Source organism: Pseudophryne corroboree, chromosome 10, assembly GCF_028390025.1.
Source record: "Pseudophryne corroboree isolate aPseCor3 chromosome 10, aPseCor3.hap2, whole genome shotgun sequence".
NCBI classification, from domain to species: Eukaryota; Metazoa; Chordata; class Amphibia; order Anura; family Myobatrachidae; genus Pseudophryne; species Pseudophryne corroboree.
Genome location: NC_086453.1, coordinates 47,561,067 through 47,585,222, shown reverse-complemented (window position 1 = coordinate 47,585,222; position 24,156 = coordinate 47,561,067). Strand labels below are relative to the sequence as shown.

General features: G+C 44.4%; 1 protein-coding gene across 1 annotated transcript in view; it reads left to right on the top strand.

The window, feature by feature from the left end:
• The window catches only part of TMEM145 (transmembrane protein 145), a 205,396-nt gene extending 190,673 nt beyond the window's left edge, over positions 1 to 14,723 (top strand). The window contains exon 15 of the mRNA XM_063942336.1: positions 7,892 to 14,723. Coding sequence (XP_063798406.1) covers positions 7,892 to 8,128 — 237 coding nt within the window. The 3' untranslated portion in view covers positions 8,129 to 14,723. The remainder of the gene's footprint in view (positions 1 to 7,891) is intronic.
• The last annotated feature ends 9,433 nt before the right edge of the window (positions 14,724 to 24,156 follow it).

Genomic DNA, 24,156 nt, shown 5'->3' with positions numbered 1-24,156 from the left:
TGATATAACAAATAGCTGTAACCTTTGTTCATCTCTTAGTTACAAGCCGTATAGTTTAGTGATCCCAAATTAGAAAGTTATTATTGAAAGTGGCAGCGCTATAATTGCTGTAATCGTATGTGTGACCGGACGCCTTTCGTTCGCGTTCCCAGTGCACAGAATGGAAGGTTAGGTCACACGGGACCTGACCACATAGGGGATTCCCGCTTACCGTCAGTAACCGCCTGTTACTGACTCCACCCACTGCGCTGAGGGCGGGTTTATGCTACCACCACCAAACTCCTAACCTGCCGTGGCGTTTGGAACCATGGATCTGCTCTGTATGTGCCAACACGCTGCCTTACCACACCTGTGTGGTGTTGACGAATCCCCACTAGCCACTTGCTAGGCCTCTACCGGTAGCTGGCGGAAGGCGGAACTTGGAGACGTTAGGTGCTTCCGTGGACAGCCGGAGGACGGGGCTATGCTTGGCATAACCCTGTAGGTCACAAGATGAAGCAATCTTCTTGAGGCAGATGATGTTTATTTGCTCAATAATAGTCTTAAAAAAGACTCTTCCCTATTGCTAGGGGCAACAGCATACAGCAAGATGTTCCAGCAGAATTAAGATGGTACAATACTCTCTGGATGCACGCAGGCCTCCTTTTTATGTCAATTTTCCACACAATACCACAGGGGGTTATGTCCTCCCTGAGCTCTTTCTATCCAATCAGAATATCTTACAAAATACAAATAAATAAATTACATTACAAAAGGAGAAAAGTGCAATAAAACAATATCCTCCTTCTGTCACCCTGACAACGTTTGGTATCAGATTAACATTCACTATTGATAAATTTATCACATAGCTTCGAAATACAAATGTTTCTGGTCATTCATATCTCCAGGCAAACCCAGTGTTGGGGATTACAACAGGAAAGGCTGCCACCCAACAAACAGTCTTCCTTCCTGCATCTGCCATTCAGGATTCGTATATCAATTAAATCAGCTACATGATGAAACAGGTTCCAAGCCCATAGACTTTATATATGGGATAAGGAGATCCCTCGTGATTAGCATCTTTCTCTAAGGAACTTACACATCAAAAGGTTTTGTCATTCACACCTCTCTGCTAGGACAGGGCCATTAGCATGCCACTTCCTATTTCCAGAGAGACTGATATAGTAAGTGTAATTTCCCCTTTAAAATACAGGTGACCATATCTTGAATATAAATACAGTTAAACATGCAATCCTACAATTGTGCACAGAGCACTACATATGACATGTTAAAACACATCATTAAACATACTTTTAAACAGTCCACACCCAGCGCCGTAAGTACGTTTAACAGTGTCGCCAAGTGCCTTTTGTCCAAATGGTGCCGGGCAGCTGAGGATTAACCCCTTCAGTGCCGCGGCCGCCATTACACGTGTGGCTGGTTAGTCTCTCCGGTCACAGTATGTGAGCCATATATTGTTTTGGAAGATAATAACTATTGTTTCCGGATCAGAGATGCTACTGTCTGACTCCTAGGGTGCAGTGTATATCACAGCGTAACCTTCTGTACAGGAAACATATATGTACCAAATGCTTGATGTTGCTGATCCGTTATACACCTTTCATATAGGGAGGGTGCGCACAGTGTCAATTTTATTTTTTATTGTTAACTTATTATTTCACCCTTCTTTGCATGTTACGTTGTACCTCTATCACATAGGGTTATTACACGGAGGTTCAATGTATGATAAGTATAAGAACAATTTAGTAGGCTAGTAAAATTCTACAATGGAGACGTGTCTGATATGTATCCCACTACTGCAGTAATAATAATTATTAATCAGTGTTTTGTTACATAGTCTGATATTCTATTGTGTTAACCGTGTCTTCAACATAGACTATTGTAATGGTAGCCGTATTTGTCCCTTATACAGGGTCTAATCCTATAGTCTGATATCTTACTGCTATGGCATATATCTAGTGCGGCGTGTCCGAGGGGAGTCCCGTTATTTTGAATAATACGGACAGGCAGTCTATGCACTGAAAATGCTTTGTACTGGAGACACGTGTATTAAATATACACAGTAAGGGCTACAGTTATCCCCTGTTCGGGGGTCTCGTTATGCCGTTCCGTCGGTAATTAACATTTTACTTATATTTCAATTATATAGAGAGCACAAATATATATTAATACATTAAATAGGACATGAGAGACAGACGTAGGACGCCCAGGTCTTGCATACATTTCCCATTAGCTATATAAAATTAAGATATCTATCAGGATAGGGGAAGTGAACAAAATACATGACGTATAAGTTGGAATTCAAAGCAGAAGGGAGGAAGAGAATTTACTCTGAATAATAACTATCTATCAGGGTTTGACGCCTATAGGTGAGGGATCATTGGATATTAAATTAGGTTTATGGATGTCTTTCCACTCTGTGGATCATCACTTAGGTCTGACACTATTATGTGAAAGACCTTCAGACGATACAGATTTTATACCCATTTTTGAATAGTACATCTGAATAGTATATATACCTGACATTGCAAGTGAGAGGCAAATCTACAGCACTCCTGGCACTGTATGTGAGAGGTGGATTGATCATACACCCGATACTATATGTGAGAGGTGTTCTATCCATATATCTGACATCATATGTAAAAGGAATTATATTTGTATATCCTTGAGAGGTGTTCTACCTACATACTAATTAAACCCTCCCCTGATAGGATACGGCACCTTATATGGTGCTTTCATCATGTACTGTACAATGGGGGTAATTCTGAGTTGATCGCAGCAGCAAGTTTGTTAGCAATTGGGCAAAACCATGGGGGTAATTCCAAGTTGATCGCAGCAGGATTTTTGATAGCAATTGGGCAAAACCATGTGCACTGCAGGGGGAGCAGATATAACATTTGCAGAGAGAGTTAGATTTGGGTGGGTTATTTTGTTTCTGTGCAGGGTAAATACTGGCTGCTTTATTTTTACACTGCAAGTTAGATTTCAGTTTGAACACACCCCACCCAAATCTAACTCTCTCTGCACATGTTATATCTGCCCCCCCCTGCAGTGCACATGGTTTTGCCCAACTGATAACATATTTGCTGCTGCGATCAACTCAGAATTAGGCCCAATGGGGGTCATTCCGAGTTGTTCGCTCGTTATATTTTTCTCGCAACGGAGCGATTAGTCGCTAATGCGCATGCGCAATGTCCGCAGTGCGACTGCGCCAAGTAAATTTGCTATGCAGTTAGGTATTTTACTCACGGCATTACAAGGTTTTTTCTTCGTTCTGGTGATCGTAATGTGATTGACAGGAAGTGGGTGTTTCTGGGCGGAAACTGGCCGTTTTATGGGTGTGTGCGAAAAAACGCTACCGTTTCTGGGAAAAATGCGGGAGTGGCTGGAGAAACGGAGGAGTGTCTGGCCGAACGCTGGGAGTGTTTGTGACGTCAAACCAGGAACGAAACTGACTGAACTGATCGCAGTTGCCGAGTAAGTGTGGAGCTACTCAGAAACTGCTAAGAAGTGTCTATTCGCAATTTTGCTAATCTTTCGTTCGCAATTTTGCTATGCTAAGATTCACTCCCAGTAGGCGGCGGCTTAGCGTGTGCAAAGCTGCTAAAAGCAGCTTGCGAGCGAACAACTCGGAATGAGGGCCAATATATCAAATGCTACACCTGCCATTGTGAATGAGATCATGGTAATAGGAGCCATAACAATAACTTCCTGCTAAATGACATTCCATTTGAGAAACTCAATATAATCTCCATTAATAAATCAATTGTTTTCCCTATATACGGCAGTAAAGCCAGCTACAGCATATCCCACAATATACAGGATAGTTATACTAGTGATTATTGTGTTACAGAGTCTTATTGAAATATAAACGTTTCTCCGGGCAATATGCCAAGTATCTAATGAGAGCACAATAGCAACAATTCTGTTACATCTCAACGTATCCACAGATATTAATCTAAAGTGGATACATGATATTACGGATTCATACACAGACATTTATTATAGAGGACAGACACAAAAAAAGACGCTCAGTTTTTAAATATTTGTGTTTATTTCTCTTTTTCCTTTTTTGGTAATTCACAGCGTTGTCATATTCTTACACTATTGTCATATATGTTTTTTAATATTTCGCTTAGGTTTTTCTGTCAGACATGAGACAATAAAACATGTCACTGATTTTTAAAGTATGAATTAAAGGTTATATTTTATATACATATATAAAATAAAAAAAATTTTTTTGTGTACCATGAAACAGATCCTTCTCTTCCTTCCTTTTTGTGTACAACTATATGATCTGTGGTAGCACCCCCTAAATTTGATTGATCAATGGATATTTGATTAATATCAGGGGTATTTCTAGACAAGTCTATACGATATAGATATAGACATAGACACAGACATCCTTTTTCCTGTGCAACAGATTCCCCCTCTCTCCCTTTACCGCTCATTACTACAATCAAAACAAGACAAGCCTGCTGCATGACGGGGCGGGCCTCCCCCTGTGGGACCCCAGTGTGGGAGGCCGACTTCTATAGTTCGCCCAGGTCTGGTTAAAGACCACTTCAGACGCTTGGGTAGTGGAAGTTGTCTCTCACGATTACACTGTCTCCTTCAAAAGACGTCCTCCTCACCAGTTCTGCACTACGGTACTACGATACTCCCTTCGGATCCGTTGAAGGCGCAGGCTCTACAAACGGTGGTAGGTTCCCTCCTGAGTACAGGAGTGGTTGTGCCGGTACCTCAGTCCCAGCGTGACAGAAGCTATTATTTGACCTTGTTTCTAGTGCAGAAACCCAATGGGTCTTTTCGGCCTATACTCAACCTTATATCACTGAACAAATTTGTGAGGGTAGCCAAGTTTCGTATGGAAACGTTGCGATCAATCGTGCTGGCGATGGAACCCGGAGATTACCTGGTATCTCTGGATATACAGGATGCTTATCTGCATATTACTATTGCCATATTGCATCAGCAGTTCCTGCGGTTTGCTGTTGGCGACAGTCACTACCAATTCCAGGCTCTGCCGTTTTGACTAGCCACGGCTCCTCGGATCTTCACCAAAGTTATGGCTGTAATGACAGCGCACCTCCATCGCCAGGGAGTCAGAATCCTGCCGTACTTGGACAACCTACTGATTCTGGCGAGTTCCCACAATGTCCTCCTCAGTCATCTACAATTGCCGGTGAGTTGCTTACAAGCCCATGGATGGCTGATCAATTGGAAGAAGTCCTTGCTGGACCGAGCTCAGAGCATGGCGCACCTAGGGGTGCTTCTGGATACACACAGTCAGAGACTGTTCCTGTCCCCAGACAAGGTCCTGAATATCCAGGACATGATAAGACATTTCATCCGTCACCCCAGAGTGTCGATACACTCGGCGATGCAAGTACTTGGCCTGATGGTGTCGATGTTCGTCATGGACCCACGTTCGACATGGTGGAGTACGCTCAATTTCATTCCCGCCCTCTGCAATGATTAATTCTTGCCAAGTGGGACAACCTGCCTCATCGGATTAGATCCCAAATGATCTCGTTGACTCCAGAGGTTCGTTTGTCCCTGACCTGGTGGCTCCAGGACCAGCAATTGAGCAGGGGCCGTCACTTCTGGATCCCCGACTGGGTCCTTCTGATGACGGACGACAGTCTGAGGGGATGGGGAGCAGTGTTGGAGCAACACTCTTTTCAGGGTCAGTGGACAAGGAAGAATCACTCCCCCCAATAAACATCCTAGAGCTGAGGGCGGTGTTCAATGCATTATCACTTACCCTGACTCTGGTACAGAACAGGCCGGTTAAGGTACGGTCAGACAACGCCACGACAGAGCCATACATAAACCATCAAGGTGGCACTCAAAGCCGCATGGCTGTGAAGGAAGTGTCAAAAATCCTTTGTTGGGCAGAACGCCATCTGCCAAGTATACCGGCAGTGTTCATTCCGGGTGTCCTGAACTGGAAGCGGACTACCTCAGTCGCTAGGACGTACATGCCGGAGAGTGGAGTCTTCATCCAGAAGTCTTTCAACTCCTAGTGGGCAGGTGGGGTCTACCGGACGTAGATGTCATGGCGTCTCAACACAATCACAAGGTTCCAGTCTTCAGATCTTGGACCAGGGATCCTCAAGCAGCGTTCGTGGACGCACTGGCAATTCCATGGTACTTTCGGCTGCTCTACATGTTCCCTCCAGTGTCACTCCTACCCAAGGTTCTACGGAAGTTCAAAGAGGAAGGAGGAATGCTGCTTCTAGTCGCTCCAGCGTGGCCCAGAAGGCATTGGTTCTCAGACCTGCAGGGTCTATCGACAGAGCATCCCCTTCTACTTCCTCAACGACCAGACCTCCTCGTTCAGGACCCTTGTCTCTACCCAGACCTGGCCAGACTGGCTTTGACTGCGTGGCTCTTGAAGCATCTCAGATTTTCAGAGGCGGTTATTCAAACTATGTTGAAAGCCCGCAAACCAGCCTCTGCCTGGATTTATTACAGCGTTTGGAATCCTTACTTCATTTGGTGTGCTGAGAAGAATTACGATGTCCATAGATTCAGAACTTCCAGAATACTGGCTTTTCTGCAAACAGGCCTGGACTTGGGTCTTCGACTGGCCTCCCTCAAGGTTCATATATCTGCCTTGTCGGTTTGGTTTCAGAGAAAAATTGCCTCTATACCTGATGTTCATACGTTCATTCAGGATGTTATTCGGATTCAGCTTCCCTATGTTCCTCCTATTCTCCATGGGATTTGTCTGTTGTGCTGAATGCCCTGCAAGAGTCTCCATTTGAACCTCTTGAATCGGTGGACCTTAAGTGGCTCACAGCCAAGGTTCTGTTCTTGCTGGCTATTACCTCTGCAAGATGTGTGTCGGACGTAGGTGCTTTATCCTGTCGTCCACCCTTTCTCATCTTCCACCGGGACCGGGCAGTTTTACAAACTCGCCCAGGTTATTTGCCTACGGTGGTGTCATCTTTTCACTTTAACCAAGAGATTGTGATTTCGGCCTTTGTCTCTTCGGATTTGTCTCCCAAACGTTCTTTGGATGTGGTTAAGGCTCTCCGTATCTATGTGGAGAGGGCTGCCTCTATCAGGAGTTCAGATTCCTTTTTTGTTCTGTTTGTTTTTCACAAACGTGGCTGGCATGCGAATAGGCAAACCTTGGCCAGATGGATTAGAATGGTGATTGCACAAGCCTATGCGAAGGCTGGACTCCTAGCTCCTGCTGCAGTTAAAGCCCATTCTACTCGGTCTGTTGGACCTTCTTGGGCGGCCCGCCGTGGCGCGTCCCCAGAACAATTGTGCAACGCAGCTACGTGGTCCTCAGTGAACACGTTCATTAGGTTCTATGCCTTTGATACTTCCGCCTCCCAGGATGCGTCCTTTGGACTCCGGGTTCTCTTACCCGCTAAGGCGCGTCCCCTCCCTTAAGGAACTGCTTTGGGACATCCCCGATGTTTCACTGTGGAAACCACCAATGTACCCTGCTGCAGAAAAGGAGAGTTATGGTAGACTTACCCTTGTTAACTCTCTTTCTGCGAAGTACATTGGGTTCCACAGGGCGCCCACCGTGACACACCTAGCTTCTTTGGGTTGTATGGCGATAGCCGCTGGTACCCTCACCTGTCGTGAGTATGTGGTTCTAAGTGACTAACATCTGCCTTCTCTTTTACCTGCTCCTGCATTAGACTGATTAACGAAACTGAGCTCTCAGTGCCTGGAGGCGGGGTTATAGAGGAGGCCCCAATGCATCCTGGGACAGTCAAAGCTTTGCCTGATGGTGCCTCTGGATCAAGAGCCCGCTCTACACCCCAATGTTTCCCTGTAGAACCCAATGTACTTCGCAGAAAGAGAGTTAACAATGGTAAGTCTACCATAACTCTCCTTATTCCGTTCTTTTTTCACACAGATAAATAAGCCAGTGCAGTACCCAGTGACCCTGGGCCAGTGCTATTCACAGCTGACATCTGACTCGCATCATGTGATCACTCAGCCATCACTGAATGGAGCTGCCGGAAACCAGAAAGTGCCAGTCGGGGAGACACAGCTTGGGGGACTCCAACAGCTCCATGCCCCCCAAATCCATCACCAGAATGGATTTCCTGAATATTTTAGTATACGCTCAGCGGGGCCCCAGCCTATCTAAGCTGCAGTAGCAAAAAAAGAAGACTACAGTCCGCACTGAGACCAGATGGACCTTTGTAAGCCAGACATGGGCTGACTGTCTGGATGTGTGCGTGGACACAATATGTAAGAGTTTATCTGAATGGGTGTTTCTTAATAATGACATGTCCATGTGTATATATTTTCATACTACTTACGTATGTTTGTGTGTGCATGAGCAGAAATAGTCAAGCAAATAGTTATGTGCCTACATCTGTGCCTCTGCCTGGGGTCTTGTCTTAATCAATGTATTCGTTTTCCCAGATCCTGTCAGTAATGCTCTTGGTTCATTCATTTTAGTTTTCTCTCAGTCCTTATTCTTTGTTTGTTTTATATAGCTGCTTAAATGTAACTCTTCATATCTGTATTGTAATTTCCCATCTCCTGTTCTTTACAGTTTCCTGGATCGCTCCATCCCACCTGTCTGTCATTTCCTGGCTCTCTCCATCCAACCTGTCTGTCATTTTCTGGATCTCTCCATCCCACCTGCCTCGTTTCCTGGATCGCTTCATCCCAACTGTCTGTCGTTTCCTGGATCTCTCCATCCCACCTATCTGTGTATTCTTGGATCTCCCCATCCTACCTGTCTGTAGTTTTTTGGATCTCTCCATCCTACCTGTCTGTGGTTTCCTGGATCTCTCTATCCCACCTGTCTGTGGTTTTCTGGATCTCACCTTCTCACCTGTCTGTAGTTTTCTGGATTTCTCCATCCCATATGTGTGTAGTTTCCTGGATTTCTCCATACCACTTGTTTGTAGTTTCCTGGATTTCTCCATACTTTCTGCCTGCAGTTTCCTGGTTTTCTCCATCCTTCCTGTCTGTAGTTTTCTAGATCTATCTTTTACACCTCTCTGTAGTTTCCTGGATCTCTCCATCCCAGCTATATGTAGTTTCCCAAAGCTCTCCATTCCGTCTTTATGTAGCTTCCTAGATCTCCGTTCCTTCTATCTGTAGTCTCCTAGGTCTCTCTGTTCCATCTATCTGTAGTTTCCAAGATCTTTTTGCTCCATCTATCTGTAGTCTCCTAGATCTCTGTTCCATCTGTAGTTTCCTAGCTCTTTCTATTCCATCTATCTGTAGTTTTTCAGAAATCTTTATTCTCACATTGGGTATTTATGTGCTCCTAATGTTTGCACTTCTCTTTTTGTCACTGTAGTTTTCTAGAGCTCTCCATCCCATCTATCTGTAGTCTCCTAGATCTCTCTGTTCCAATCTGTATGTAGTCTCCTAGATCTCTGTTCTATCTGTAGCTTCTCTGTTCCATCTATCTGCAGTCTCCTAGATCTCTGTTCCATTTATCTGTAGCTGCCTATATCTCTCTGTCCCATCTATCTGTAGTTTCCTAGATATCTCTATTCCATCTGTATTACCATCTCTATTCCATCTGTAGTCTCCTAGATCTCTCTGTTCCATCTATATGCAGTTTAATAGTTCCTAGATCTCCCTATTCCATATATATGTAGTCTACTAGATCTCCCTGTTCCATCTGTTTGTAGTCTCGTAAATATCTCTGTTCCATCTGTAGTTCTCTAGATCTCTGTTACATCTATATGTAGTCTCCTAGATCTCTCTGTTCCATCTAGATATCTCTGATTCATCTATCTGTAGTTTCCTAAATCTCTCGGCTCCATCTATCTGTAGTTTCCTAGATTAGATATCTCTGTTCCATCTATCTGCTGTTTCCTAGTTCCTAGATCTCCCTATTCCATACATCTGTAGTCTACTAGATCTCTCTATTCCATCTGTCTGTAGTCTCCTAAATATCTCTATTCCATCTGTAGTTCTCTAGATCTATGTTACATCTAAATGTAGTCTCCTAGATCTCTCTGTTCCATCTAGATATCTCTTATTCATCTATCTGTAGTTTCCTAGCTCTTTCTTTTCCATCTATCTGTAGTTTCCTAAATCTCTCGGTTCCATATATCTGTAGTTTCCTAGATATCTCTGATCCATCTATCTGTAGTTTCTTAAATCTCTCAAGCCCATCTGTCTGTAGTTTCCTGGATTTCTCCATCAATCTTGTCTGCAGTTTCCTGGATTTCTCCATCCTAACTGCCTGTAGTTTCCTAGATTTGTCACCTCTCTGTAGTTTCCTGGATCTCTTCATCCCACCTATCCTAGATCTCTCCATTCCATCTATCTGTAGTTTCTAGATCTCTCTATCCCACCTAAGTGTAGTCTCCTAGATCTTTGTGTTCCATCTATCTGTAGTCTCCTATATTTCTCTATTCCATCTATTTGTCGTCTCCTAGATCTCTCTGTTCCATCTGTCTGTAGTCTCCTAGATCTTTGTTCCATCTGTAGTTTCCTAGCTCTCTCTTTTCCATCTATCTGCAGTTTCCCAAATATCTCCATCCCATCTGTCTGTAGTATACTGAATTTTTCCATCCATCTTGTCTGTAGTTTCCTGCATTTATCCATCCCTCCTGTCTGCAATTTCCTGGATTTCTTCATCCCTCATGTCTGCAGTTTCCTTGATTTCTCTTTCATTCCTGCCAGTAGTTTCCTAGATATATCTATTACACCTCTTTGTAGTTTCCTGGATCTCTCCATCCCACCTATCTGTAATGTCCTAGTTCTCTTTGTTCTACCTGTAGTTTCCTCTGTTCCATCTATCTGTATCTCTCCATGCCATCTGTCTGTAGTTTAGTGGGTTTCTCCATCCCTCCTGTCTGTAGTTTCCTGTATTTCTCCATCCCTTCTGTGTGTAGTTTCCTGTATTTCCCCATCCTTGCTGTCTGCAGTTTCCTGGATTTCTCCATCCTTCCTGCCTGTAGTTTCCTAGATTTGTCATCTCTCTGTAGTTTCCTGGATCTCTCCATCCCACCTGTCCATTTCTAGATCTCTCCATTCCACCTATCTGCAGTCTCCTAGATCTCTGTGTTCCATTTATATGTAGTCTCCTAGATCTCTCTGTTCCATTTGTCTGTAGTCTTCTAGATCTCTCTGTTCCATGTGTAGTTTCCTAGATCTCACTGTTCCATCTATCTGTAGTCTCCTAGATTTCTCTATACCATCTATCTGTCGTCTCCTAGATCTCTCTGTTCCATCTGTCTGTAGTCTCCTACAGTAGATCTTTGTTCCATCTGTAGTTTCCGAGATCTCTCTGTTTCATCTACTGTATCTGTAGTGTCCTGGGTCTCTCTGTTCCATCTATCTGTAGTCTCCTAGATCTCTCTGTTCCATCTATAGTTTCCTAGATCTCACTGGTCCATCTATCTGTAGTCTCCTAGATCTCTGTGTTCCATCTATATGTCGTCTCCTAGATCTCTCTGTTCCATTTTGTCTGTAGATCTCTCTGTTCCATCTGTAGTTTCCTAGATATCACTGTTCCATCTATCTGTAGTCTCCTAGATTTTTTTATTCCATCTTTCTGTCGTCTCCTAGATCTCTCTGTTCCATCTGTCTGTAGTCTCCTAGATCTTTGTTCCATCTGTAGTTTCCTAGATATCACTGTTCCATCTATCTGTAGTCTCCTAGATTTTTTTATTCCATGTTTCTGTCGTCTCCTAGATCTCTCTGTTCCATCTGTCTGTAGTCTCCTAGATCTTTGTTCCATCTGTAGTTTCCTAGATCTCTCTGTTCCATCTATCTGTAGTCTCCTAGATCTCTCTGTTCCATCTATATGTAGTCTCCTAGATCTTTGTTCCATCTGTAGTTTCCTAGAGCTCTCTGTTCCATCTATCTGTAGTCTCTCTGTTCCATCTATTTGTAATTTCCTAGATCTCTCTGTTTCATCTGTAGATCTCTCTGTTCATCTGTCTGTAGTCCCCTAGATCTCTCAGTTCCATCTTTAGTTTCCTAGATCTTTCAGTTCCATCTGTAGATCTCTCTGTTTCAGCTATCTGTAGGTCCCTAGATCTCTCTGTTCCATCTGTAGTATCCTATATCTTTCTGTTCCATCTGTAGTTTCCTAGATCTCTCTGTTTCATCTATCTGTAGTTTCCGGGAATTCTTGATTCTAACGTTGGGTATTTATATGCTCCTAATGTTTGCTCTTCTCTTCTTGGTTCAGCCCTAATTTGACTTCTCTTCATTGTAGTTTTATCTTAAGGTTGTCAGCCATTTGTATATAATGATGAATAATTTCCAAACTGGTGTGCTCTCTTGTCCAAGCATAGCTAGTGGCACAAATGGGATGGGTGAGAAGGGATATGGGGGTATTATGAGTATGCGTAGCATATTATGGAGCTCACATCAGATGGACATTGGTATAGCTGTGGATTACTACTAGATACTGTATTACATATGAAATGCTCTGAGGCATGTTTTCTAACCACCTACTGTGTCCCCATGTGTAATGTCTGATTGAGTTTTGATTATTTTTATAGTGAAATGAAAGCACCTCGGTTCAGTATGGTTACCAGTGGCTCCTTTTATCCACTCACTGCAGTGTTACAGATGGTGTCTAATTATACATATACCCTCCGCATATATTGTATAAGAAACATCAAGTGACCTGCTTGGGATACTCCTATAGATGGTAAGCTAGCCAATGCATGGGTAACAAAACATGACCCGGCATCGTCTCCATTCAAAGATCATTGTCCACTGTTGCTTTTACCCTTTGTGGTGACCTGTTATCTACACACAGTGGGTTGTGTGGCTGAAACAACATTCAGCATATTAATTCTTCGGCAAGTAGTGACGTCACTCAGACATGAAGATCAGCCAATGAGGAGCCTTGTGCCACAAAGCTACCATTAGTTCTTACTGAATTCCTAGTTTGAATATTGCTTTATTCCAGAAATTGGCTGATTCCACTGTGTATATGTGAGTGGGTCTACTTACCCACTGATGTGGTATGAAGTCAGAATGTCAACATTCACAATATCGGCAGAAGGTCGACATGGGTAAAATGTTGAAATTAACAGAATGTCAACAAAAAAGGTCAACATTGTCATAATGTCTACATTTCCTTTAAGGTTAATGTTAACGCTTTAGGGCCCTACACACTTGGCGATATTGAAGGACGATATGAACGATATAGTTAAAAAATGAACGATATTGTTAAAAAATGAACGATAAATCATTCATATCGTTCAGTGTGGATGCATCAACGATGAACGATGCACGTCCACGCAGTCGTTCATCTTTGGTCGATCATCGTTTATTCATGCGAGACAATTTGGACGATATCGATGTAATGTAATGTTAGATCGTCCAAATCGCCCATAAAAATCATTCAGTGTGTATGTAAAAAATAGTTGCTGAAAAATCGGGCAACAATAATATCGTTGGTCGTCAAAATCGGCCAAATCGCCAAACGTATAGGGCCCTTTACTGTGAGTCTGAGAATTTAGCCGGGTACACACTTGTACAATGTCGGGATGATTTGCCGTTTTGTAACGACAAGTCGTCTACATCTAGCATTGTGTACGCATGATTGCACGCTCCCGCAGGTTGTTAGCGTCATCTTCCGATCGGCCCTGCTGCAGGGCCGACAGAAGATATTGCTAGTAATTTAGGCAGTATATAGTATGTATGTGCGTTCAGCCAGTGTCCGTTGGTCCGGGCCGAAGGCAATTCGGCTCAACCATCGGGACGACTGGTCTCTAGTCTGATTAGACAAATAAGACATTGTCGATATTAAAGACCAGAGCGATAGCTGAGGTGCTGGTGTCAAGTACAGGAAACCACTCTGTTAATATAAAGTAAAATGATTTAATGAAGAAAAATACAAATATGCGAAATACACATAAAAATGCAAACACCACCGGTAGTAATAAATCAAGCAATCAGACCGAAATGAGCCTACAGTAAAAGAGCAGCAGTATATCAAAGTGTCACAGTCCAATCATCAAATGACAATGTGACCTAATTGTACCAACACTGATAAAAACTACAGTCCCAGGGAAGTAGGAGTGCAAGTACCCAATTTGATGAACAATTGAATAATACTTAAATACTATATGGACGTTCAGCAGAAAAAAGTAACAGTGACTCCAAACCAGCTACCTGCTACGGAGTCCATATTCATACACCGGCAGCTATTACACTACGACCTTTGCCGGCTGTCGGATCCTAACTAACAGCGGCTTTACCATTATGTCTATGCCGTCTGCTCATTTTGTCGCTGCATCAGCTGGGTTTGCTGGAATACCGCAAGGTCCTGCTCCATTAACTGAGCCTGCCATCTATACAGGATGGCGGACAGAGGCTACACCGAACCATAAGCTCAAGTATTAGGTCAGCCCTAATATACTACATTAATCTAATGCTCTGGGAGGTTAATATATGAGACTCTCTGACATAAGAATCCTAAGACTCTCTGACATTAGAATCCTGCTTTTGCAGGCAACAGGTGTTCCATCTCAGGTTAACCTTATTGTGAGTGTTCTGGGACGCCTAGTTTCTTTCACTGGGTTATTTTTGTCACTAAAGCAGTGTCGACATTAATACCATGTCAACCGAATGTGGACATAATGTACTACAACCATCTTTATAAGTGTATCCTAAATAACTGTGAGGAGCTCTCTTATACCCTCTTGTGGCAGAACCAAGCACTGCATACTGCACAAAGAAAGGCAAGGGTGTTAAATGACTTGCTTAATAAAGCTCATTTTTATATTTAAAAATTGTGTGTACTTCATTTCTCAGGGATGTTTTTTTTTTCACAAGACAACCTCAATATTGCTTCTGTGATTATGGGAGACAGTGAAGGTTTTATAAAAGGAACATTTTGAAAGAGGATGTCTGTCCCTCCAAAACGGTATATATGGATATACGTCAGTGATGTAGGGAAATACACACGTGGTAAACTGCATGTTGGCCCTCATTCCGAGTTGTTCGCTCGCTAGCTGCTTTTAGCAGCATTGCACACGCTAAGCCGCCGCCCTCTGGGAGTGTATCTTAGCTTAGCAGAAGTGCGAACGAAAGATTAGCAGAATTGTGAATAGAAATTTCTTAGCAGTTTCTGAGTAGCTCGAGACTTACTCCTACACTGCGATCAGTTGAGTCAGTTTCGTTCCTGGTTTGACGTCACACACACGCCCTGCGTTCGGCCAGCCACTCCCCCGTTTCTCCAGACACTCCCGCGTTTTTCCCAGAAACGCCTGCGTTTTTTCACACACACCCATAAAACGGTCAGCTTCCGCCCAGAAACACCCACTTCCTGTCAATCACACTACGATCACCAGAACGATAAAAAAATCTTCCGTTAGGCCGTGAGTAAAAAAACAATTTGTGCTAATTTACTTGGCGCAGGCGCACTGCGAACATTGCGCATGCGCTGTTTGTGACTAATCGCTCCGTAGCGAAAAAAAACTAACGAACGGACAACTCAGAATCACCCCCGTTAATCACTTCATGTGCAACCAGTATTAGAAAATGTTGCTCCAAGCCTACTGGTCACCTGATATACACCCTAAGCTGCTGCAGGTGACATTACCACAGCTGTATAATACTAGTTAGCATGAGTATATGACTTCATTTCCCATGTAATGGTCAATAAGAAAACAAAGATGGAGATGAAAACCACCAAATCAGGTACAAATGTGACTATTAACTTTCCTGGGTTCTGTGTAACAACATAAATGTGTAATGTGTAACCATTTTATAATGGAAAACAATTATCCATTCTTTCCTCAGGAAATGAGGGACAATTTCATATAGGAAATTATTCTACTACCTTGCACCAGGCTGTTGCCCTGCACCTGACACTGTCACAGTCACACTACAGCTGATTGTGGCAAGTGTGTGTTTGAGCTGCTTGTGGCAAGTTGTATATAGAGTTTTCTCTTATGTCCTAGGAATACTGGGAATCCATTTAGAACCATGGGGTATAGACGGGTTCACTAGGAGCCATGGGCACTATAGAAGTTTGATTGTGTGTGCTGGCTCCTCCCTCTCTCCCTCTATGTCCCTCCTACCAGACTCAGTTTAGAAAATGTGCCCGGAGGAGCCGGTCACAGCTAGGGGAGCTCCTGAAGAGTTTTCTACATTTATTTTTTTAAAGTTTGTTATTTTCAGGCAGGACTGGTTGGCACCAACCTGCCTGCTTTGTGGTACTTAGGAGGGGAATAGTCCAACCCCACTAAGGGTTAATGGTCCCGTTCCCCGCTGACAGGACGCTAGCTCCTGAGGGAACTATTCACAACCAACCACGGCGAGCGTACGTTTCCCCAGCACGCCGCCACCCCTAACAGAGTCAGAAGAGTGGTGAGTACTAAGCCGGCGTCCCGGTTAACGGATCGCCGGCCATTATGGCGGCATGATGGAACAGAGACGCACAGCTTCTACATGGGACGGACTGAGTCTCCTGACTAAGTACACTGTAGTGTACACAGTACCCACTGCCAGTTTCAGGCCCTGCCATTTGGTCTCTCCATGGCACCGAGGGTGTTCACCAAAGTGATGGCGGAGATGATGATGTTGCCCCGTAGACAGGGAGTGAATGAACATAGTTCGGTACTTGGACGATCTTCTGATAAAGGCACCGTCCAGGAAACAGCTGTTGGAGAACGTTGCCCTCTCAACCAGACTACTCCTGGATCATGGGTGGATTCTGAACCTGCCAAAATCTCACATAGAATCAATGTAGAGGCTTCAGTTCCTGGGAATGATACTGGACACAGAGTCTCAGAAAGTATTTCTTCCTTTGGAAAAGGCAATGGAAATCCAGTAGATGGTTCGTGGCTTGAAGCTGACCCGAAACTCAGTGCATCTCTATATACGCCTTCTGTGGAAAATGGTGGCTTCTTATGAAGCAATTCAGTACGGAAGGTTTCATGCGAGGCCCTTCCAGCTGGATCTGTTGGACAAGCGGTCCGGATCGCATCTTCACATGCACCAGAGGATTCGACTGTCACCAAAAGCCAGGATCTCCCTCCTTTGGTGGTTACAGACTTTTCACCTAGTCGAGGGTCGAAGGTTTGGGATTCAGATTTGGATTCTGCTAACCACAGACCAGTGACGTGCGGTGAGGTCAGGGCCTGGGGAGGCACTGCAGCTAAACCCCCCCCCCCCACCGAAAAATAAAAAAAAAGTGCAGTCCCCCCACACCACTAAAACCAGCACCAGGCAGAACCAGCCAGGGGGAATAATGCCATAGCAGGGGAGACACTCAGTGTGGGGTCCCCCTGCCATGCCATTAAACACCCCCCAAACCAGTCAGCCCAGGGCTGGAATTCCTCGGAAAGTGGGGCCCCCAAAAAATCAAAATGGGGTCCCCCCTCCCGAGCAACAACCAGCACTGGGCTGATAGCCCAGTGCTATGCCCCGCACCCCTGGTGGCGGTGGGTGCAGGGTTCATTGTATGTTCTGTTCTTTACAGGTGGCCTACAGATCCCAGCAAGCCTGCCCCAGCATGCTGGCACTTGGAGAACCACAAGTGCCAGCATGCCCGAACATAAAGGGCCCGCTGGCACCTGTAGTCCACCTGCAAAGAATAGTAATATTGTTCTTTACAGGTGGCCTACAGGTCCCAGCAAGCCTGCCCCAGCATGCTGGCACTTGGAGAACCACAAGTGCCAGCATGCCCGGACATAAAGGGCCCGCTGGCACCTGTAGTCCACCTGTAAAGAAAATATTTTTTAAAAAACACAACACATTCTTTAAAAAATCCTTTATTAAACTGGGTCTTCACCTGGGGGCGGCGGCCTTTAAGCTCTTTTGCATGGCCGCCGCCTTCCCAGGGCTTCCGGCGTCTTCACCTGGGAGGGCGCCACCTCCCCAGGGCTTCTGGGGTCTTCCTCCGGCGTCTTCACCCGGTGGGCGCCGGCTGCTAAGCTCTTTTGCATAGCCGCCGCCCATCCAGGACTTCCATGACGTCTTCACCTGGGAGGCGGCGGCCTTTAAGCTCTTTTGCATGGCCGCCGCCTTCCCAGGACTTCCAGCATCTTCACCTGGTGGGCGGCGGCTGCTAAGCTCTTTTGCATAGCCGCCGCCCATCCAGGACTTCCACGGCGTCTTCAGGAGCTCTTCTCCGCTCCTCCTCCGCCGTCGGACTGACAGCCGCTGCCTCGCGCTGACTTATATAAGTCAGCGGGAGGGGGCGGGGCGATGACGCGGCGAGCCATGATTGGCTCGTGGCGGCCAGCTTGAATTTCAAAAATGACGCTGAGGCGCCATTTTTGAAATGGGTACCGCTTCCGCTGCCAAACTCTGCACATTCACAAGTAGCCTGAAAGCCGCGTCTCGCCGCCGCTACCGCCGCCCGCCTCTCCGCCGCCAGCACCTCCGCCGCCCGGCCCACCGCATCCCGCACTTCCGCCGCCCTCACCGCCACAGGCATTGATGCCGCCCCATACAGTGATTGACAGCGGATCCAGTGACGGATCCGCTGGCCAATCATTGTGGCTTCACTCACAGGGACGTGCTTTCATAGGTTGAAAGCACGTCCCTGTAGGAAAGCCGCACCACTAATGGTGCCGCTTTCCCATGTTATTTCAATGGGCTTTTCCAGCCCATTGCTAGGGCCCGCCTGCGCCCGCCCCCCGCTCCCCATACCTTTCCTAATCACTACGGGAGGCACCACGATCGGTGCCTCCCAAAGTGATTTTAACATATAGGTAAAATAATAAAGAAGATACTTATGTGTCATAAGTATCTTCTTTGTATTATTTTACTCATTAATGACAGGGGAGACACTGCCTCCCCTGACTGCACGTCCCTGCCACAGACGCAAGCCTCAAAGGTTGGGGAGCAGTCACCCAGAGGGTGCTGTTACAAGGAAGATAGTCAAGTCAGGAAGTCGTCATTCCAATTAACATCCTGGAACTCAGGGCTATCTACAACGCCCTTATGCAGGCCTCATCTCTTCTTCAGAATCAGGCCATTCAAGTGCAGTCGGGCAATGTGACGGCAATAACGTACATAAACCGACAGCGCGGAACGAAAAGCAGAGCTGCAATGTCAGAGGTGTCAAGAATTCTCCTCTGGGCAGAAAAACACGGCGCGGCGTTGTGTGCGATCTTCATTCCGGGAGTAGACAACTGGGAAGCAGGCAGCAGACTTCCTCAGCAGACATGATCTGCACCCTGGGGAATGGGGCCTTCACCCGGAGGTGTTCCGGTGGTTGACACGTCGGTGGGGGTATCCACAAATCGACATGATGGCCTCTCGACTCAACAAGAAGCTCAATCGGTATTGTTCCAGGTCGAGGCACCCATAGGCAGTGGACGCCCTGACAACTCTGTGGGTCTACCAGCTGGTGTACTTGTTTCCACCTATTCCTCTGATCCCAAGAATTCTAAAAAGAATAAAAAGGGAAAAGGTTCAAGCAATACTCATTGCTCCAGACTGGCCACGAAGGGCCTGGTATGCGGATCTTCTCGAGATGCTGGTCGAAGATCCATGGCCTCTGCCTCTTCGAGAGGGTTTTCTGCAACAGGGCCCGTTCGTCTATCAAGACTTACCACAGCTACGTTAAACAGCATGTAAGTTGGACGACTGATTCTAACCAGGAAAGGGATTCCTGACAAGGTCATGATCCAAGCCAGAAAGGGGGTAACATCTAAACATTACCATCGTATCTGGAAGAAATAGGTCTCTTGATGTGAGAGCAGACAATATTCTATGATGGAATTTCATCTGGGTCGTTTCCTGCTTTTTCTGCAGTCGGGACTGGATGTGGGCCTACGCCTAGGATCCATAAAAGTTCAGATTTCGGCCTTGTCTATTTTCTTTCAGAAACAATTGGCTTCTCTCCCTGAGGTCCAGATGTTCTTGAAGGGTGTTCTGCACATCCAACCTCCCTTTGTGCCTTCTGCAGCACCTTGGGATCTCAATTTGGTGCTGCAGTTCTCCCAATTGGACTGGTTTGAACCATTACAGGAGGTAGACATAAAGTATGTTACGTGGAAGACCGTCACACTGTTGCCCTTGACTTCAGCAACACGTGTCGGAGCTGGGGGCGTTGTCTCACAAGAGCCCCTACTTAATTTTCCACGAGGACAGAGCTGAACTCAGGACTTGTCAGAAATTCCTTACTAAGGTGGTGTCTGCGTTTCTGTTACTGATGCCTCGGCTACTTCAAAGTCTTTGGATGTTGTAAGGGCTTTGAAGGTCGATGTGAAGAGAACAGCTCATCACAGAGAATCGGACTCTCTGTTCGTTCTTCGTGATCCCAATAAAATTGGGTGTCCTGCTTCAAAGCAGTCCATTGTGCGCTGGATCAAGCTCACTATCCAGCATGCTTATTCCACAGCAGGTTTGCCGGTTCCAAAATCTGTTCAAGCCCACTGTACTAGGTCGGTGGGTTCCTCTTGGGCTGCTGCCGGGGGTGTCTTGGCTTTACAGCTCTGCTGAGCATCTCCTTGGTCGGGGTCGAACACGTTTTCTAAGTTTTACGAGTTCGATACCTTGGCATCTGAGGACCTTCAGTTTGGTCAATCAGTTCTGCAGGAGCTTCAGCACTCTCCCACCGGTTTGGGAGCTTTGGTACTTCCCCATGGTACTAAATGGATTCCCAGTATCCCCTAGGACGTAAGAGAGAATAGGATTGTAATTAGCTACCGGTAAATCCTTTTCTCGTAGTCCGTAGGGGATACTGGGCCGCCCGGTGCTTCATTCCTCCTGCGCTGTTACTTGGTTAAGTAATCATCACTCTTTGTGCTCAACAGGTATGATTCGTTGAACTACACATCCCAGCAAGTTGTACTGCATTTGCTGATTATGTCAAATGAATTTCATGTTTGAATAGTCTAGGTGTGATTCGTTGAACTACACATCCCAGCAAGTTGTACTGCATTTGCTGATTATGTCAAATGAATTTCATGTTTGAATAGTCTAGGTATATTGAATACGGGTTTTTTTGTTTTTTTTTCTTGTATGTTTTTCTCTTTGTAGAGATATAGTTGGCTGCCTTATTGGCATGTAATGTCTGTTTTTCTAAGCTAATTTATGGCCTTAGTTTAAAGGGGGATGGTCTTGGGTGGAGTTTGCAATCATTGCATTCACATGGATATTGTTCCTATTTGAAGTCTAGTATACGGCTGGATAGCCGTCGGCTGGCAGTGCTTCCATAGAAGTGCTGACATAAAAGTGTTATTATAAAAATAGCGTTATACCTGCGTCAAGTTATATCATCAGCTGTTGTCAATTGTGAACTTGTGAACCAACTCCTCATCACTCTTTGTGCTCAACAGGTATGATTCGTTGAACTACACATCCCAGCAAGTTGTACTGCATTTGCTGATTATGTCAAATGAATTTCATGTTTGAATAGTCTAGGTATGATTCGTTGAACTACACATCCCAGCAAGTTGTACTGCATTTGCTGATTATGTCAAATGAATTTCATGTTTGAATAGTCTAGGTATATTGAATACGGGTTTTTTTGTTTTTTTTTCTTGTATGTTTTTCTCTTTGTAGAGATATAGTTGGCTGCCTTATTGGCATGTAATGTCTGTTTTTCTAAGCTAATTTATGGCCTTAGTTTAAAGGGGGATGGTCTTGGGTGGAGTTTGCAATCATTGCATTCACATGGATATTGTTCCTGTTTGAAGTCTAGTATACGGCCGGATAGCCGTCGGCTGGCAGTGCTTCCATAGAAGTGCTGACATAAAAGTGTTATTATAAGAATAGCGTTATACCTGCGTTACACCGAAGAAAACCAGAAGGAAAACATCAACACACCAACACTACCACAAAAGGACTGCCTTAATGCTCAAAAGTATGTAATTCATCTTATGCATATCATCCGTTTTTACAAAACCTAGGAAAAGGCATCCCCAATCTGCTCACTACAGTTCTCTCTTATGCAAACTTATGTATGTTTCTTTATGTAATGATTTCTTGAAAATGTCACTGCATGTGTGGGGAAGTTGCTCAGTGAAACAGTTTAGTATTGCATACTAACTGGTGATTACCTCTTTTGAACATTAACCCATTGTGGTCAGGTGTACTATGTCTTTATATTTAGTAAGGTATAGTCATGGTGTAAAGGACAGAGTATGATTACTGATTAGTAAAAGAAAACAAATACTGAGCAACATCCCCAAACAGGTAATTTCAACTTTAAACTTGTCATTTATTTTGTACGCTCTGGACATGGCTACTACTAACAAATGCACAGAAACATTTTTTAAAGCTATGTCTGCAAATGCTAGGAGCTTAGGAGACAAAATTCCAGAGCTAATTGCGATAATGACAAGGGATAACCTGGATTTTGTGGCAATTACAGAGTCTTGGTGCAATGAGAATCATGACTGGGACTTAACTATACCAGGATACAATTTATTTAGGAAAGATAGAATAGGAAGAATAGGAGGAGGGGTAGCAATATATGTGAAAAAAAGCATAAATGCCACTTTAATACAAAATATTGAAGCCAAAACTGAGGCCCTTTGGGTCACCATAGAAACTGGGAAGAAGGACATTATTCGCATTGGGGTGATCTATAGACCACCAGGCCAAGGGCAGGATTTGGACAGGAACCTATTGTTGGACATCTCTAAAATGGCTTTTAAGGGAGAAGTCATAATCATGGGAGACTTTAATTTACCTGATGTAAATTGGGAGGGGTCTTTTGCAAGTTCAGCTACAAGTGGCAAATTTCTACATTCCTTACAGGGAGCATCTCTCAAGCAATTGGTGAGGGAGCCCACTCGCAAAGACTCAATATTAGATCTAATTCTTACAAACGGTGATAGAATATCTGATATATATGTGGGTGAGCACCTGGGATCCAGTGATCATCAAGCAGTATGGTTTAGTATAAAGACAGGATCCAACTCCTCTCACACAAAAACAAAGGTGTTGGATTTTAGAAATGCAGACTTTGCAAAAATGGGGAGATGTTTAAGTGATTCATTGGCAGACTGGAGGAACTTGGAAGGGGTGCAGGAGAGGTGGAAAAAAATTAAAAGTGCATTACTAAGTGTAACAGACCTTTGTATCAAAATGGTTAGGAAAAGCACCAGGAAAAGGAAGCCAGTGTGGTTCACAAAAGTAGTATCAACTAGTGTGAAAGCAAAAAAGATGGCTTTTAGGAAATACAAACAGACTCAAAATAATAACGACAAAGAGGAGTATCTGGACAGACGGAAGGATGCTAAGAAAGTGATCAGACGTGCAAAGGCAGAAGCTGAGGAGAAAATGGCCCAGTCAGTAGATAAAGGGGGCAAAACTTTTTTTAAGTATATAAGTGAAAGGAGAAAATCAAATGGAGGAATAATAAGACTTAAGACAGAGAGTGGGCATTTGGTGGAGGGAGACAAGGCAATAGCAGATCACCTAAATAATTATTTTTGCTCAGTATTTACTACAGAAGAAGGGATGGGGCCACAGTTAAATTGCAAGGACATTCATAAAAATAAGGTAGATGAAAATACATTTACAGAGGAGAAGGTCCTAACAGAACTTTCAAAACTAAAAGTGGATAAATCAATGGGACCAGATGGGATACACCCAAGGATACTCAAAGAGCTAAAAGATGTCCTGGTTACACCTTTAACAGAATTATTTAACCAGTCACTAAATACAGGTGATATTCCAGAGGACTGGAAAAGAGCAAATGTAGTTCCACTGCACAAAAGTGGAAGCAAGGAAGAAGCAAGTAACTACAGACCAGTAAGCCTTACATCAGTAGTAGGGAAAGTAATGGAAAAACTATTAAAAGAAAGAGTAGTGGAATATCTTAAATCAAACAACTTACAGGATCCAAAACAGCATGGATTTACTGGTGGGAGATCATGCCAAACAAATCTTATTGACTTTTTTGACTCTGTGATGAAAATAATAGATCAAGGGGGAGCTGTAGATGTAGCATATCTAGACTTTAGTAAGGCATTTGACACTGTCCCACATCACAGACTGCTAAATAAACTTGAAAGCCTGGGGGTGGATTATAAATTAGTGAAATGGATAAGAACCTGGTTGCAGGATAGGAAACAGACAGTTGTAGTTAATGGAGTGCAATCTATGGAGGGAAATGTTACCAGTGGAGTACCCCAGGGATCTGTACTTGGTCCAGTTCTCTTTAATATCTTTGTTGGTGACATTGCAGATGGTATTGAAGGGAAGATATGCCTTTTTGCAGATGATACAAAGATATGCAACAGGGTAGAC